Source organism: Dendropsophus ebraccatus, chromosome 2 (genome assembly GCF_027789765.1).
Source record: "Dendropsophus ebraccatus isolate aDenEbr1 chromosome 2, aDenEbr1.pat, whole genome shotgun sequence".
Taxonomy (NCBI): domain Eukaryota; kingdom Metazoa; phylum Chordata; class Amphibia; order Anura; family Hylidae; genus Dendropsophus; species Dendropsophus ebraccatus.
Window position 1 is genome coordinate 39,721,641 of NC_091455.1, and position 18,779 is coordinate 39,740,419.

General features: G+C 42.5%; 1 protein-coding gene and 1 long non-coding RNA gene across 3 annotated transcripts in view; one reads left to right on the forward strand and one right to left on the reverse strand.

Moving 5' to 3' along the window:
• LOC138783121 (uncharacterized) overlaps positions 1 to 4,130 on the reverse strand; it is a 53,469-nt gene extending 49,339 nt beyond the window's left edge. The window contains exon 1 of the long non-coding RNA XR_011361635.1: positions 3,966 to 4,130. This is a non-coding gene — a long non-coding RNA (uncharacterized lncRNA). The remainder of the gene's footprint in view (positions 1 to 3,965) is intronic.
• Positions 1 to 18,779, forward strand: part of MMP16 (matrix metallopeptidase 16) — a 176,657-nt gene that overhangs the window by 97,705 nt on the left and 60,173 nt on the right. For both annotated transcript variants that reach the window (XM_069957394.1, XM_069957395.1), the window contains one exon: positions 14,406 to 14,710. In XM_069957394.1, coding sequence (XP_069813495.1) covers positions 14,406 to 14,710 — 305 coding nt within the window. The remainder of the gene's footprint in view (positions 1 to 14,405; positions 14,711 to 18,779) is intronic.

The following is an 18,779-nucleotide window of genomic DNA, read 5'->3' on the forward strand; positions in this document are numbered from 1 at the left end:
GTATAGTATGTTGGGGGAAGCAGTAGTATGGCGGACACACACAGTATAGTATGTTGGGGGTAGCAGTAGTATGGCGGACACACACAGTATAGTATGTTGGGGGTAGCAGTAGTATGGCGGACACACAGTATAGTATGTTGGGGATAGCAGTAGTATGGCGGACACACAGTATAGTATGTTGGGGGAAGCAGTAGTATGGCGGACACACACAGTATAGTATGTTGGGGGTAGCAGTAGTATGGCGGACACACACAATATAATATGTTGGGGGTAGCAGTAGTATAGCTCACACACACACACACACAGTATAGTATGTTGGGGGTAGCAGTAGTATGGCGGACACACACAATATAATGTGTTGGGGGTAGCAGTAGTATGGCGGACACACACACACACAGTATAGTATGTTGGGGGTAGCAGTAGTATGGCTGACACACACAGTATAGTATGTTGGGGGTAGCTGTAGTATAGCTGACACACACACAGTATAGTATTATGTACTTTTTTATTAGTACTTGTAGTTGTATGGCTGACACATAGCACTAGCATTGTATATTGAGGATAGTAGTTGTATTGCTGACACATAGCTATACAACTACTATCCCCAATATGCTATACTAGTGCAATGTCAGCCATACAACTACTATCCCCAATATACTATACTAGTGCAATGTCAGCCATACAACTACTATCCCCAATATACTATACTAGTGCAATGTCAGCCATACAACTACTATCCCCAATATACTATACTAGTGCTGACACAGCTATACAACTACATGCTGACACATAGCACTAGTATAGTATATTGAGGGTAGTAGTTGTATTGATGACACATAGGACTAGTATAGTATATTGAGGGTAGTAGTTGTATTGATGACACATAGGACTAGTATAGTATATTGAGGGTAGTAGTTGTATTGCTGACACATAGCACTAGTATAGTATATTGAGGGTAGTAGTTGTATTGCTGACACATAGCACTAGTATAGTATATTGAGGGTAGTAGTTGTATTGCTGACACATAGCACTAGTATAGTATATTGAGGGTAGTAGTTGTATTGCTGACACATAGGACTAGTATAGTATATTGAGGGTAGTAGTTGTATTGCTGACACATAGGACTAGTATAGTATATTGGGAAAAGTATTAGCTGTAGTGGAGAGAACCTTCACCTCCCAGTTCAGCCCTTACACATTACACACCATCCTACATAATGTTGACATAACAGACATATTTGCACACACATAAGCACACTCACCCTTCATGAAGAGCAGGACAGGTGTGCAGGAGATGTATGTGGAGGGATCAGAGAGCTGCATGGTGTGTGCAGACAATCCCTACTGCCCTCCCCTTCTGTCCCGACCGGAGAGCTGGATACTGGAGGCCTGTCTGCTCTGGGGGAGCTCCACATGCAGAGACATCACCCAGCAGGAGGCCACCAGTCATAGCTGCTGTAGGGGGCGCTCTCCCCTCCGGCTGTGTTCCCACTGAGCAGCCAGAGAGGAGGAGGTGGGGGAGGGGCCGGGAGAGGAGAGAGACACCGCGCTCCACATTACACTGCTGCCTGTCACCATGGTCACTGCCCGGCCCATACACCTCACTATACAGAGGCAGTGACCAGGTGACAGGCCTCTGCAGCTGCAGGGAGAAATGTACGGCATATGGGGCCTTGAGCAAATAAACGGGAAGCCTCCTGTTAAGGGGCCCACCAATAGGGAGGAAGGGGGAGGGGCCCACCGGGGGTTTCCCCGGCTCCCCGGTGGCCCAGTCCGAGGCTGTCTGCACAATAGAAGGAATTACTCTGCTACCCGTGTATGACAGGAGAGGTGGGACTGAGCTACTAAGCATGTGTGACCACCATTACTGGACACGTAAAGGGGAAATCAAAGAACGTCAAAGGCGGGGAATAGGTTTTCATGTTTTTCTTGACTTAGTTGAGCAAATTCATATTAATTAATGGGACAACACCTCTAAAGCTTTGTTCACTATTGGGCAGACTACTCAAACTATCGGGTTTGGCAACGTTCTTCAAACCCAAATGCTGCAACATTTCACTCCCAGGGGCTGAAGAAATTGGAACACGGCTCTAGGACTAGCAGGAAAACATGGATACTGCCTATAGTTATAGTATCCATGTGTTCCAGGACTCCCTAGGGCGACATCCAACTTCTACACGCAGCGGGAGTCAATTGCCGAGTGTTCTGGTTTGGAGAACGTTGCTGAACCTGAACAGTCCACTAAACACTATTCATAATATGACGGATGGAAAAGCACATTCACCCAACATATCCTTAGGGCATCTTTTACGTAACCAATTCCAACAGAGTGTAATTTTGGTATCTGGCAACATGAATACTTTTTCTTACTGGAAAAAGCTTTGTCTGCTGCACTTTTTTATACAAAGGCATCCAGTAAAAAACATATACTACATTGCTTACTTTTTTTTTTTCATTTCTGTTGTTTACAATGGATCCCTATTGGGAACGTATCCCACTTTATGCTTACACAGTATAATATGTCAGTTTCTTTCCACATGATCCCATTGGGTCATGTATGACTTAATGCTAACTAGGTGGCAACAGAGAGAAACTCTTTCCCCTTCTGTTGGTCAACTAATTTGCATATTGTTTTCCCCATGGGGCATTGCATGGCCTTTATAGGTCTCTATAAGCCACTCCATACACCAGATACACCAGGCTGGCAGTTTCCTCAATAAGTCCCACTATGTTATTAGAAGGCAGATGACGATAGGAGACCCATCTGACGAGAACCTAATAAATGGGGTCCAATGAATACTCTCAAGATGTGCAGCTCCGAATGTAGAAAAAAAATTGAAGCGCAAAAATAATTTATTGTTCTAAAAACGATCAAATATGACAAAAATAGCTTTACTTGGCGAAACAGATTGGACTTAAGGAACAGTTTAGAGAACATGCCGGATACGGCCATTGTTATTTTGGAATTTGCTTGCTGGCTGGGATTGTATGTTTTACCTTCTGTCATTCTCATTTACAGATTACTGTAATGAGATTTTTATAGCTTTGCTGTGAACTTGATAAAGTCTGGGTCTTTAAAACATTGATTGAAGCTTTCAAGTTAATTACACGGAGTTAACTAAAGCTACATAGACATTTCAGGAGGAAGAGTTATCACTACGGCAATTGTTTGGCTGCTCTCAGATGATAAGCCCGTAAGAATGGAAAGCTTCGGATCATTCCCATAATTATCTGCTAACACATTATGTGGATGCTTCACTCCTCCATCTTTATGTAGAAACTAGAATATAGTCAATATATATATATTTATTTTTAATATTTATTTTAGTCCACCCCATACCTATATGAACTGGTTACTTCTGAAGAATGACTGCTGGTTAAAGAGGTATTCCAAGAAAAAATAGGAGATTGCGGGGGTCCGACCTCTGTAACCCCACCACCACACCCTCCCGCCCGCCGGTCGGCACTGTTCGGCACTGTTCCAGCGCAGAAGCTGGGGGCCCGATACGGAGATCAGCGGGGAGTACAGAAGTCGGACCCCCAACGATCTCCTACTTTCCCCAATCCTGTGGATAGGGGGAAAGTTGATTTTCTTGGAATACCTCTTTAAATCCTTCAAGTGTCAACCTTGACAACCAGGCCTAAAGAATAACCGTTTCTTTACTCATTGACCGATTGGTCGGAATGGTGTAGTCCACCATTCAGGCATTTTATTAGAGTAGTAGCCCTATTTTATAGCTGGAGCCAAACATGGTTGACCCTACAGGAACTTGTGTATACCCTCCCCCAGTGGTGCAGACCAAACGGCTAAATCATTGGTAGAACTGGTAAATGGAAAGCTGTTTTGTTATTGAGGCTATGTTCACAGCAGTGTCGGAAGTACCTTCAGATTTCAGATTGTTGTTGTTTCAGATTTTGTTGTTTTTTAGACAGGAGGAATAGTGATGCCTTCAGCTTTATCTTTACCTGTTAAATGGACCTTTCAGCATTAGATCGGTCCTATTGTAAGTAAATAGGGTCCATTGGATGGTGCCGGTATCTGACATGCATCCAACATCTTGGTTTTAGTGATGAAGGAAATCACAGCTTAAAGAGACTCTGTCAGCAGGTTTATGCTGTCCTATCAGGAAACTCCACCCAACATCTGATGATTGGCAGTTAACTGCCTATACACAGCATGGAAAGATAACTGTCAATCAGCAGCGTGAGGGCGTGGGGAGGGGTTTGGCAATAATCCTACTCACCTGCATATTAGGAGAACCTCTGAACAAAATTATGTCAGTAATACACCAATCTTTTCAGCATTTCTGTTACTAGTTTATCCTGCGCTCATTTAAGGTGGTATAAGCCTAGTGACAGATTCCCTTTAATAATATGGAAAGAATATAGAGGAGCCATAAAACCATTTTTTACAACATTTCAGGCTGGATTTACAGGCTGAGGCCATGTTCCCACAACGTAAGTTAAGTATTAATCACGGCTGTTGTTGCTGATTTGCAACTACGGCAGTCCGCCTCTACATAAATCTCCGTAGCGCCGGAGATGCGGGGACATTTATAAGTCCGGCGTAAAAAACGCTGGACTTAATTAATGTCCCCAATAGTATACACTCCGGCCAGAGAATCTGTCAGTTCACACAATGGAGCGTGCAGCTCCGGCCGCACGCTCCATTGTGTGCAGCAGTGAATTCAGCAGAAATTAAGATCATCTGGCCGGGTACTGCAGTACCGGCCGGGATGATCTTCAGTAACACCGGCGTTCTGTGATCCGGCCGGGTGTTATACACCATATGAACATGGCCTGATGGACCAATTTAAAAAATGATGGCCCACATTTGTCAAAGGGTGTAAAATATAGACTGGTGTAAACTGTCCTACTTGCTCTCCAGATTACTTGGAATGTGACTTAATGGACCATATTTTGTGTATGAAATTTCTCGTATAAAAATACTTTATCTTATATTTGGAGGGTTTTTTACATGATGGTTTTCCATGAAAATAAACGCATCAGCCTACATTTACACCAGGTTTTAGCTTTTCCGGTGGGATCTACATTGGCAAGCTGTCAAAATGGGAAGCTGATGTAGAGCCCGAGGGGCCCATTGACTTTAAAGGAGAAGTCCGGCCAAAATTAATTTTTGATATGTTGTTACTTATGAAAAGTTATACAAATTTCTAATGTACATTAATTATGGGAAATGCACATATACTGCTATTTCCCTTAATTTAGTAGATCAGGAAGTGTTAGAAATATCTCTGAAGAAGTGACGTCACGACCCAGGGTGTAATTCCTATGGAGTGTCCAGCAGGGGGCGCTCTCTATATAGAAGTCTATGGGACTTTATTGTTTCTATGGGTTTCTATGTAATGTAATGTAATGTAGTGTACAGTGCTTTATTGAATGAATACATCTATGGAATACTTTGGGGAGCAAGTGTCCTTGCTCCCCAAAGTATTGCATAAATGTATTCATTCAATACATTCAATACACAGTAAGCCCACCGATCCGCCGCATTTCCGCCGAATTTCCGCCGCATTCCCGCCGATCCGCCACACGCTGATCCGCCGCATTCCCGCCGATCCGGACCATATACATTGAACTACAGCTCCCATCATCTGCTTATAGTATGAACAGGTGATGGGAGCTGTAGCTGGGTAAGGGATATCACATGCCGCCGGGCGCAGGGGGGAGCCGCTCAGTACACAGGAGCTCTCCCCCCTCCTCCTCCTCCTTCCGTGATAACTTCCGCCTATACCAATGCTGACTCCCTGCCTGGTCGCCGCTCTCCGCTCTCCCCCCCATACATACCGGCTCCCGATGCATCCTGGTGTCCGCGCTGATGCCGGGAGCCGGTATATGTGAGCGGACAGCGGCGGCCAGGCAGGGACTCAGCATTGGTATAGGCGGAAGTTATCCCGGAAGGAGGAGGAGGAGGGGGGAGAGCTGCTGTGTACTGAGCGGCTCCCCCCTGCGCCCGGCGGCATGTCATATCCATTACCCAGCTACAGCTCCCATCACCTGTTCATACTAGAAGCAGATGATGGGAGCTGTAGTTCAATGTATATGGTCCGGATCGGCGGGAATGCGGCGGATCGGCGTGTGGCGGATCGGCGGGAATGCGGCGGAAATTCGGCGGAAATGCGGCGGATCGGTGGGCTTACTGTGTATTGAATGAATACATTTATGCAATACTTTGGGGAGCAAGGACACTTGCTCCCCAAAGTATTCCATAGATGTATTCATTCAATAAAGCACTGTACACTACATTACATTACATTACATTACATAGAAACCCATAGAAACAATAAAGTCCCATAGACTTCTATATAGAGAGCGCCCCCTGCTGGACACTCCATAGGAATTACACCCTGGGTCGTGACGTCACTTCTTCAGAGAGAATTCTAACACTTCCTGATCTACTAAATTAAGGGAAATAGCCCTATATGTGCATTTCCCATAATTAATGTACATTAGAAATTTGTATAACTTTTCATAAGTAACAACATATCAAAAATTAATTTTGGCCGGACTTCTCCTTTAATGGGCCATTGTTTGAAAAATGGACCAAACTGAGTCACAATTAGACTCCATTAGGCACATTAAAGTCAATGGGCACATTGGGCTCTATGATGGCTTCCTGTTTTAATACCTTCCTGATGTGGAGCTGACATAGAGCACAGTGAAACAATAGAACAATATAATGGTTTCATAAAAGTCCATTTGATCAGGGTCTGGGAGCAAGAGCAATGGAACAAAAGGGTATTTCTCCAGATCCTCAGTTTTAGTTATGAGATATATGCGCGTGCATGGTCATTCTCTATTGTGATAAATGGATGTTATGGAAATGTACCCATCGCTTTGGGCCTAGGAGACGCTTGTTATCGTGATTCCTGGGGGTCTAGCTTGCGGCTCTCTCTGATTGATATAAGTCATATGAATTTTATAGCCTGAGAAATTGAAGATAACAAAAATGTTTGAAGCGAGGAATACTCTAGAGAAAATCTGTATTATAGACTAATAAGGAAGGAATTATTATGTATCTCCTATTGCACACATGTTCGTGTGGTCCTGCCAGAAGACTCTTGTTTTCTAGGGAGATTAAAATAAATACCATTCACTTCTCCACTTCAAGAGCTTGTCTTACAGCCGATGTCCCGATGATACGACTATCTGTAGAGACATCCCACAGACCAATACGCATGTAGGCTCAATGCAGTGACACATCCTCGAAATGACATTTTCTAGCAACATTTCTATGATGATTTGCATCACTATTTGGAAGCTCTTTGTGACAGCTGATCCTTATGAGAGCTCATCTGCCATCAGACATTGGAGAGAATAATTAATAATTAGGAATTATAGCTCTTAGTATGATTAATATGACGATAATTATTGAAAATTAGAAGACCCTGAGCCAGAAGGAGACGTTTTGTTAGGGGCGACCTTACAATAGGGCATGCACCAGTGAATAATAGTATTTATTGGTTACAATATAATTTACCAGTTACAGTACTGGTTTGGGGGATTGCTGATGTAATTTGAAGCTATTCCAACCTGAAACCATAACAATGGAAAACTAGTAATTGGTTCCAAAATGTCATCCCAAAAAAGAAAAAAAAAAGTTAAGAAAATAAGTAAATAATTCAGCACAGAAAAACCTTACATATACTGTACAAATAGTCTGAGGCCATTGTTACTTGGGGCATCACTATATTACACTAGCCATCAGTATAATGTGTATGGGGGCTCCTGAGTTTCCACTGATGATATTGGTGAAGATAAGTGTTGAGCGTTATGTATTTTCACTGACTGACTCTTTTGTTCTCAAAGGGATAAGCCATAGCCAGAGGTGTCTGGGTGCAGTTTACCTCTCCTCTACCTTTAGGGAACACCCGTGCAACGCAAAACAATGCAAACATTCATGCTAATGGGGAGCACAGGCGAGATAATTGTCGTCCAACAGTTATTGAAGGTGGGTAATGCCTCTAATAAATGTGGAAGGAAAAGAATCCCCATTTCCCCTATTCCTGTCAGCCCACTAGACCACTAGGAGGAATTTAAATGGTGAGGTGGTCAAGCAGGCACCCTGTCTGATTGCTTCACTGCTCCTCCATTAAAACTCCAGATTTGATAGACCCTCACTGCCGACCGCCGCTATCTTCTATGAGCTGCCCGGAAATCTAAAGATCGTCCGGGAAGCCCCTCCGACAGCTCCCCATGCCCCCTGCTCTCTGTCGGCGCATATAATAGCACATACAGTGAGCGGGGAATGAGGAGCAAGCAAGCGCTGATCTGACTGGTCAGTGATCGTTTGCTCCTCCTGATCGGCCCATGTAAAAGGACTATTACTGAGACCCCATCTGTAATCTCTATGGGAACCTGGTAGTAAGTATTTACTTCTCCTATAGCAAAAAAAAAAAAAAAAAAGGTAATCTGGTGGGGAAAAAAGTTTTGAAATAGAAATAATTTACAAATCTGTTAAACTTTCTGACACCACTTGCATTTTTTTTCCCTCTGGAATACCCCTTTAAATATTACACGGTTCCTGATTAAAGTTAACTGGGAAATGGAGATTAGCGCAAGTCCTTCAGAGACAGAGTGATTTATAGGGTATAGGGAAAGTGGGTTTTCTAAACCAAATAGCCTGTTTGGATCTGTCTGTGGATCCTAGAGATAGAAAAGTTTGTTGGCCGGACACTGAGTATAAGATCATTACTGCTTTGTAGATGCACAATGAATAATTTTGTTTTATTGACCTACAAATCACACACAGGAGCCGTAGCTTTCCAAGGCTCCAGATTAACAAGCCACATGTGGGAAGCAGTCACACAGCAAAAAGATTAATGAAATAACCCAATGGGAAGCGTCTGGAGGAAGAAGAAGAGGAGCAGAAAATGAAATCTATATTTGACTAGAAGCAATTCATTTATTTCAATAAGCCATACAGCGAGCCAGAAAAGCCCAGCAAATGCCCAGATTCCAGCTAAGCTTTGATTGATGCCAGCTGGAATGAAAAGATTCAGGTGTAACAAATCAGAGAGAATTGTAAGCCTTTTATTTTTATGAGACCCTGACAAATTATGGCGTATACCCCAATTAACTGATTAGGATGCCTGGTGTTTACCGGAGCCGCCGCTTCCCGAGCATGCATCTCCTCGGCACATCCATAGATATCAATACTCCGCCTTATAATCTGCCCGCTGCTCTTCTCCTCTTGGTGAAAGGATGACATGCTAATGTTGTCACCGCGCGTTTCCAGCAGACATCGAGACATCTTTGCTAGAATGATTCGCTATGAGGAGTGACACTAACAACTCCAACTTCTCATGATGCAAATGAGGGAAAGCGGGAGTGAAAATAAGTGATTAAGCGAGAAGTCTTCACGCTGGAGTTGTCTAAGGTGACGTGCGAGATGGGAATGATTATGACAATTACAAGTGGGATTTATAGGAAGAGACAAGATGGAGTTATTTATAACCAGAGAGGTCAATGCTACAACTATTACTTATAATTTCGTCATAAAGCTGCTAGGTAGCTGTTCGCCACTCTTGAGTATAAGTCAAATTGCTTCGGGTTCGGAGAACGTTGCCAAACCCGTCGGCTCAGCAAGTTCACTTGAAGGGGTTAACCCTCAAAAATCTTTTTCTTTCAAATCCACTGGTTTCAGAAAGTTATATAGATTTATAACTTACTTCTATTTAAAATTCTCAAGTCTTCCTATACTTATCAGCTGCTTTTTGTCCTGCAGGAAATGGTGTATTCTTTCCAGTCTGACACAGTGCTCTTTGCTGCCACCTCTGTCCGAGACAGGGAGTGTACAGAGCGGGAAATCCCCATAGAAAACCTCTCCTGCTCTGGACAGTTCCTGTCTCGGACACAGATGTCAACAGAGAGCGCTGTGTCAGACTGAAAAGGAAACCTTTCATGCAGGACATACAGCAGCTAATTAGTATAGGAAGACTTAAGATTTTTAAAATGGAAGTAAATTACAAATCTATATAACTTTCTGATCATGCTGCACCTTGAAGCCATGTTCACATTGTGTATAACAACGGCCGTTTTGTGACCTGGCCAGTGTTACTGAAGATCATCCTGCAGTACCGGCCGGATGATCTTCATTTCTAGTGAATTCGGATGCAGGCACACCCGTGCGCGCCCAGATCCCTATTCACTGCTACACACAATGGAGTGTGCGCCCGGAGCCGCACACTCAATTGTGTGAACTGACATGTCTTGTGCAGCCGCTATTCAATGAATAGCGGCTGCAGAAAACTGACATGTCAGTTTTTCATGTGGCCGTATGGAATCCCGGCCGGAGCGTATACTAAGTGTATTCCATTAATTCAAATACAACACGTTTTGTATAAATCACGGCCGTGATTTGCAAACTGTAACAATGGCCGTGATTTATGGTAAGCATATGTTGTGTGAACATGGCCTTACTGTGTGTAACATGGCAGTCAATGATAACTACCTATTAATGAATTAGGTTGACGATGGACTTTTTAATAAAGTTTCAGCAAGTACATGAGGATCTAGGAGAAATAAGATCCTAGAAATAAGTTACACTTTAATTGTTGGTGTGTTTTACAATGAAAGCCCAGAGGATACTTTTACCACTCACAGCCATTTTCTTGATGCGCAGCGTCTCTCCCGATTGTCAGACAGACTCTTCACTGTCTAACTTTAATTTCAGATTAAAAGCTCAGGTGAAGAAAATCCATAGTTTCCGCTTCATAATAAATATGGATTCCTTGTGTATTTATTTTTTTCCGCCAGTCCTGTTCTCTGACGTAAAAACAACAACAAAAAAAGAGTTGGACAGGCAGCGGCAGAACATTACACCAGAGAGGCCGCCTTATCCCCCTTACCGGGCCTGACACACAAAGGATATGAGATCTGTAGAGATGAATGGGCAGAGCAAACCACTGTCAGACAGACTCTTCATTGATTCCTGTCGGCTGATGAGATTGATCATGCCAGATAACAAGATCCAATATTTTGTGGAGAAGCATAAAACACCGGAAAATTTCTGCTCAGGAACCAGACACTTATCGTGCTTCTGTTTTGCAATTTGTAGAAATGTAAAATCAATATTACAATGGTAGAACATTACAAACCGAGCAAAATCCCAATTACACTGTAAAGATTTCCACATTAATACCCCGATAGATTAATATAATATGCCCATTGGTCCATGGCATGTCATTTTTGGTATTAGGCTGGGTTCACACCACGTTTTTGCAATCCGTTTTTGCAAAAAAACGGCTGGAAAAATGGTTGTATTTGTGTGTATCCGTTTTAATAAATTTTTCCATTGACTTCCATTATATAAAAAAAAAACAAAAAAACATCAAATCGCATAATTTTTTTTTTACGTACACAAAAACGAAGTTGGCCACATTTTTGTGTACATTAAAAAAACGTGTTTTGATCTGTTTTTTTATTTTTTTTTTATAGTGAAAGCCAATGGAAAAACGGATCAAAACGGATGCACATAAATGCATGTGTTTTTCTTTTGCAAAAACGTAGTGTGAACTCAGCCTTATTTGTTAGTGAGGGCTAATAGCATCGTGAGACCTAAAGCACATAATATGGTTGTAGGTTTGGAGTCTACATGGCTGTATTTACAGTCTCTAGTAACTGGAGCCAAGTAACGGGCAGCATTTGGGGATATTTAGGAGCCACATTTTAGTATATTCTGTCCTTTTCTGAACACATCCCGGAGAGGGTCTTTGGTCCGCTTCTTCTGCACCACCAGTCTCTGGTCAGGCTCTCTACATGGAATGGTGTACTTACTCACCATAGTCCCCTGACATCCATTACTCTCCCAGACTGGACCACTTTCTATTGTCCTACCTATAGGTACCATGCTCTGCAGGCCTTTACACTTGCAATACCTGGCACCAATGCTGTCACTCTCTCCTGACCATATTAGCTGTCCAGTGCTTATCCAGTAGGATACATCACTCATAACCCAGACTGTATTAGTGATGGTACACAATCTAATAGGCCACAACAGTCACACTAGGCCCTCCAGGCAACCAGGTGATGGTTCTGGCAGCAAGAATGTCTATAGATTTGTTAGATGCTTTACATATACAGTGGTGCCTTGGATTACGAGCATAATTCGTTCCGGAGCCGTGCTTGTAATCCAAATCCACTCTTAAACCAAAGCAAATGTTCCCATAAGAAATCATAGAAATGCAGACAATTGGTTCCACACCCCAAAAATAATGATTTATTATTCTGAATAATATGTAAAACAAATGAAACAAACATTCAGAAACAGCAGAATATGTGATATTATAAGTTACTGTACAGTAATGGAGAGGATGGGAAACACAATGGCGGACAGAGACTGCAGGGAGCAGGAAGGAATGAGCAGGGCAGATGTGGGCACATACATGCAGCACTGTCTGTCTGGGGAGAGAGGGGTTACAGCTATAAGGAGATTACCTCCACAGACCTGTCCCCTGATGCAAGCCCCAGCCTGAAGTGGATATGCTATGATTTAGAAGGTGAGGGAGACTTCCTGGGTCAGAGTACAGTGCTATAGACCCTGCTATGAAGCCAAGCCCCTCCCCCACTCGCGCTCCCACCCAGCACAGGGAGCTCTTAAACCAAAGCAATGCGCTTAAACCAAGTCACAATTTTGAAAAACTGTGAGCTCTTAAACCAAAATGCTCTAAAACCAAGTTACTCTTAAACCAAGGTACCACTGTATTCTTGTTATTATTCACTTTTAGCTGCTTACCCTCTGCCACCATGGTTGCCCCTTCTGGGCCGTTACAGCTCGAGTTGCCTTAGGCATTTGGACAGAACACACTCTCGCATATGTCATCATTTTTTTCATGCAGATCTGTGACGGAAATGTTGTTCATGTGAATTTTGTTGGAGATCTTACCCCTATACACTAAGAGCCATTAGGATTGTTAGCATTTGCCATGTGAATTTGACCAAAGTGGGGGAATTCATTATTTTCTCCAGGCCACACAATGGTGTTAGGAATAGGGATAGTCTGAACCTGCCGAGGTTCGGGTTCGTGCAAACCGTGGAGAGGGTGGATACAGCGGGAGGACCGCCTGGAAAACTGGGATACAGCCAGTTTTTCAGGCGGTCCTCCCACTGTATCCACCCTCTCCACGGAGCGGCCAGACAGCGGGAATCTGATGTCGAGCGTTCGGGTTCATACGAACCCGAACCTCGGCAGGTTCGGACCATCCTTAGTTAGGAACTACACCAAAAGTATTTTTATTTTTTTTTACCCAAGTGGTGCCTCCTTAACATTGCCATCCTAGGCCCAGGCCTTTGGGTGTCTACTGAAAAATACGGCTCTGTCTGGTTGGTCAGTCAGACCTCAAAAAGAAAAGCTTGGTTTATAAATTGGTGGGTGTCTGTCATGTTGGCTGTTGGCACCTAGAGAATTGATAAGAGAGGGAGCTCGGCCCTGTAGATGCTATAGGGCTGTGTATGAGCCCAGACTAAAGCTGATCTGGACAGACAGGGCTGCAGGGCAAAGCATGAGGGAGGGATAGAGCAGGTGAGTTTCCGACTAACTTAGACTCCCATTACACAATTCAACTGATCTCTAGTTGCTGACACAGTTCTGCCTTGATGGAGCTAAAGAGCAGACAGCATTGACATCTACATTATCATTGAGTTGAACATCCATGCATAGTGCTGAGTGGACTTGAGAAAATTTTCCAGGTTCGGCAACTTTTCGGAACTCGAACTCTCCTCATTTGGGGACGTTGGATGCAGCCTGAGGGAGTTCTGTAAAACATGGATACAGCCTATGGCCATCTTCATATTGCTTAAGAGACCGGCTGTTCCGTGACCCGGCTGGTCTCTGAAAATATCATATAGAAGACCAGGCAACGTACCTTTTTATAAAAAGGTTGCAACAACGGCTGTACTTTTACGAAAAGATATGTTGTGTGAACATAGTCTATAGCTATTTCCATGATTTCCCTGGCAGCTGTAGAGCTGCATCCAACATCTCCAGACACGGGGAATCAAATGCCGAGTAGAGTAGATTCAGTTCTTGTGATGAATAAAGGAATAGTTTAATTTGCTGCTTTTAGGTTAAAATAATGCAACTCCTATGGAAAAATATAGAAAATACATTGAATTTCTATAGAGCCAATTACAAACTTAGCTCTGCTACATCAGTATATGATTTATCCTCCATCTAAAGCTCCCACTGAAAAGTTATAGCATGTCTAGCTGCCGTCCTACTTACAAATAAATCTTCTTCAATCTATCCAATCTCTCGGTGTCAGATAGTCTATAAATTAGCATTAACCTACTAGCCTACTATCATTACATAGCAATATAAATATATTTTGGCTATGGCAGCCTGTAAAATGTTTGTGACTGACACATAATTCTTTTTTTTTGTAGTATAAAGAACGTCACTCCAAAAGTGGGAGACACAGAAACGCGTAAAGCCATTCGCCGTGCCTTTGATGTTTGGCAGAATGTAACTCCATTGACATTTGAAGAAGTTCCGTACAATGAATTAGAAAATGGCAAACGGGAAGTGGACATTACCATCATCTTTGCATCAGGTTTCCATGGAGACAGCTCGCCATTCGATGGAGAGGGGGGATTTTTGGCTCATGCTTATTTCCCGGGACCTGGAATAGGAGGAGATACACATTTTGACTCCGATGAGCCATGGACCTTAGGAAATCCCAATCATGATGGTAAGACTGGATACAAATACAGAGATGGCTTCTTATATAGATGTGTGTTTATTAGTTTGTGTCGTAGGTATGATGGAACCCCAAAAATAGCATTTATGAGGTGAGATTACGGGGGAAAAGCAAAACCTTCTCTTTTTTTTGTGGTGGGTCCGTCTTTACGTAATGCACTTTACTGTAAAACTGACATGTTATCTTTATTCTATAGATCAGTCCGAATACAATGATACCCATAGTTAAAGCTTTTCTAATATTTTTATGTTTTTTTAAACAGCAAAACTTTTTTTTTTACAGATATTTATGATTAAAGTTACCCTATTGTGACTCTTATAATGGTTTTATTTTTTCACCTTCACGGCTGTTTCGAGGGTAATTTTTTAGGTCATTGTCTGTAGTTTTTGTTCGTACAATATGAGTGTACCTCTTTTCATTTATATTGTGATGCTATTTTGTTATATATTGCAATAGTTCGGATAGCGCACGCTACAGTACCAAATATATTTGATTTTAACTTCTATGGGGGGGGTTGTAAAAAAAAATCTATTTTTATCTTTTATATTGCATAAAATTGATCAGTGTTATCTGTGCTTTTCTCATAGAGTCGGCTTGAGGCAGACTCTATGAGAAGATTGCCGATCGGACCACACAGAGGTAAATATTTTACCTCCAGGAGTCAGGAAGAACGATTGGGACATCAGACACTGCAGGGGTCCCAATTGGAAAGTGACAGGGGCCACTGACACTTAAATGCCCGCCATTGATTGTGAGGACCTGGCTGCTGATAGTAGCCAAATCTCACCCTCTATGAAGAGAGCCCAGCTCGAAGTAATCACCACAAAGTAATCACTTGTCAGCTGAATGTCCAGATGTCAGGGAAGAGAAGGATCGGGCATGTTGAATCTCAACTGCCCAATCCATTTGTTCTGGTGGAGAGAATACCCACCAGAGGAACCTGGCAAACCTTTTGTTCTCTGAGGAATTATCTGGCATCAGAGCACTCTGGCTGCAATGCTGAAAGCGCATATACAGTATGGGGAGAATAGGAAAGATGACTGTCAGCTGAACAGTGGTTCAGTTTACTTCAAGAAGTATCTGATGATCAGCCATTTCACAGATGCTTAAATACATTTTTTAGTTAATATTGGCAATTAATGCTGTTCAAAATGGCCATACATGATCAGTGGCACCGAGTGATGAATGAAGAGTCTTGCTGGGAATAATTCGGGAACATTTTGATAATATTCTGAGAAAAATCTTTCTTTGATGGTGCGTTCACACCTACAGGATCTGCAGCTGATTTTCTGCTGCAGATCTGCAGCAGATTTCATTTAAGTAACTGAACACAGCATCAAATCTGCACCATCAAATCTGCTGCAGATCTGCTGCGGATCCTGTAGGTGTGAACGCACCTTGAAACAGTTTTTTAATAGTCTGACTGTTGCCTAAAATCTTCAAACACAACTCAACTGACTTCTTTTCAGAAGATAACAGCTTGTCATTGGTCAGTCTAAATGATCATTCATTGTTACATGTAACCTGACAGTCGATCGTTTTCGTTCATCCTCCACTTTTATCAAGTCTAATCTAAGGTATACGGGCATGTTTATCTGGTAAGATCTCTTTCATTTTCCTTTTACTTCTTCAGCACAGAAGAGTGTTCTCGTAAACTATGTTGGATACCAACTTTATTGAATACTACTGGAATGATGGAGAAGGTGCAAAGACTTCAAGCAGTATTCTTGAGAAAAAATATAGAAAGAGTTCTCAGCCCGAAGGAAGAAAATTGTCTCTAAAGTGCCATTTACATTCTTACCTTGTACGTCAATGTCTTGCTACAGAAGGAGACTTGAGACATGACTGCCATGTAAATGGAACCTTAGAGGCAGTTTTCTTCAGGAGTAAAATGTGTTTTTTATTCTCCGGGGAGCATTATGTAAAGTCGTCATACCTTCTTGGTTCTTCTCAAAGTTTGTAGGGATGTGTCGGCTGTTACTTTTCTGCGATTTTCAGGAGTCCAATTTCTCACAATACAATTTCAATATGTTATTGTAACGTGCTCGCAACACCCTTAACCGGTTCAGTTTACATCCAGAATACTGAATGACCACATACGTCTACTGTATATAGTTGGGATAAGGAACCTTCCAACGTTCCAGCTGTTGCAAAACTACAATTCCCATCATGCCTGGCTTTGGCTGTCCAGGGGAATTGTAGCTTTGCAACAGCTGGAGGGCCCAAGGGTCCCCATCCCTGGTATACATTATTAACAACTCCCAACAGAGTATGCCAATATCATGACCTTCTTCAAAGCTGGTCATCTGGTGGACATGTCAAGTCAGTAGGAAAGTCAAGGATGCCTATGAAGATATTATTTATCCCAAGTCATCGACAGGGTAAAGGGCAATAACAGTGGTGTGGTGTAGGGAAACATAACAGCGTAGCTTTTCTCCCGATAAATAAGTATACCTTGTCTACCTATGTAAATGTAATTGTAAGAACGCTGACTGGTTACAAACATTCGTAGGGAATGTCAGGAAAGATTGGCACTTAATTTTCTTCATTCCGAGAAAGAATAAAAATGGAACAGTGTATAATATTGTTTTCAATTTTTCTGAAGCATCTGTCAGGCGGCATGTTGAGATGAAATGACATATGTTAGATTGGAACTTTCCTGTTCAATAAATCATCTGACATCAGAATGGTTGGAGATAATACAAAGAGTATACAGTGGGCTAGGTTGTGTTTTCTACAATGCTATTTGTCTATTGTTCTGGTTCTATTAAGAAGCATGCAACACTGACCCAGATCAAGAATGTCTTTTAAAGCATACCTATCATTTAAAAAAAAAAAAACTGAAATAGTTTTATTAGATTAACCCTCAAAAGTACTGAGAAGGGGATTTTAGCATTTTCTCCATTATTCAGCCCCTAAGATCCCCCTCATTTTAGTTCTACAGCAAATCAATGACCTCAACACAGTGAAAACCTAGGTGCATTGCCCCCTGGGAAATATATGCAAAAGAACCTGTGGGTGTGCAAGAAACTGCCCCCCTGCAGCTCCCTTCTCGCCCTCCTCCCCCGCCTGCCGCACTTACATGCACTCTGTAGGTGCGTGTAATAGCGCCAGCAGCGAGCGGGGAATGAGGAGCAAGCGCTGATCTGACTGGTCGACACTCTCTTGCTCCCGGAGATAATAGGGGCTTAAGAACATGACAAAGGAAATCCCAAAGCCATATATCCATCCACAAACAGCTGTTTCAGGTTGTTGCCCCTCATCAGTGTGGAGCAGTATTCTGGCTAGGTGGGAGCTATGCCTAGTAGATCACCACAGCAATGATCACTGACCTAAGGGAGACCAGTTAAAGAAGGCACTGTAGGTTGCTAGTTAAAGTGCTCAACACAGTGAAAACCTAGGTGCATCGCCCCTGGGAAATATTTCAGTTCTGGGGGTGGTCTAAAGCTGGGCTGTTTTCCAGTAGTACCCACATAGTTACTTCCTCCCTTACTTCCACAGCTAATCACTCATCACATATTCTTCTCTGCTATGCCATGGTATAGAGCTGTCGAATGTGTATTGAACAAGTTTATAGTGTATTTGGCCAATGTTTTACATGAGATACCACTATAGATTGTAGGTAGGGGTACACTGTTTTTTTTTTGTTTTTTTTTTAAGTCTTATTTGAACAGACAGGAAAAAAGCAGTAGGACAAGAATGGTGTTACTCTAAGCGCTGAACAGGCTGATGCTGTGCTGAGGGTAGATTTATACAGTAAACTACTATATGGGGCATGTGGAGGGAGAAGGGGTTACTGATGCATTGGCTTTGTATGGTGCTATGTGAGTGGAAAAGAAATAAAGAGCAGCAGCAAAGCAAGTAATGGGTTACACTAAGCAATGCTGATGCATATTGGAAGCCTTGATTTACCTTGTAAAGACAATGCAGATCCTCTGGACATTTACTAAAGCAGGTAAACAGTCTCTCTTTTTTTCCCTTGATCCATCAAAGAGCACATGCTAAGCCCCACCCCCACTTTTTTCTCTGTCATTTTAATTAACTTAACCTAAAGCTCCAC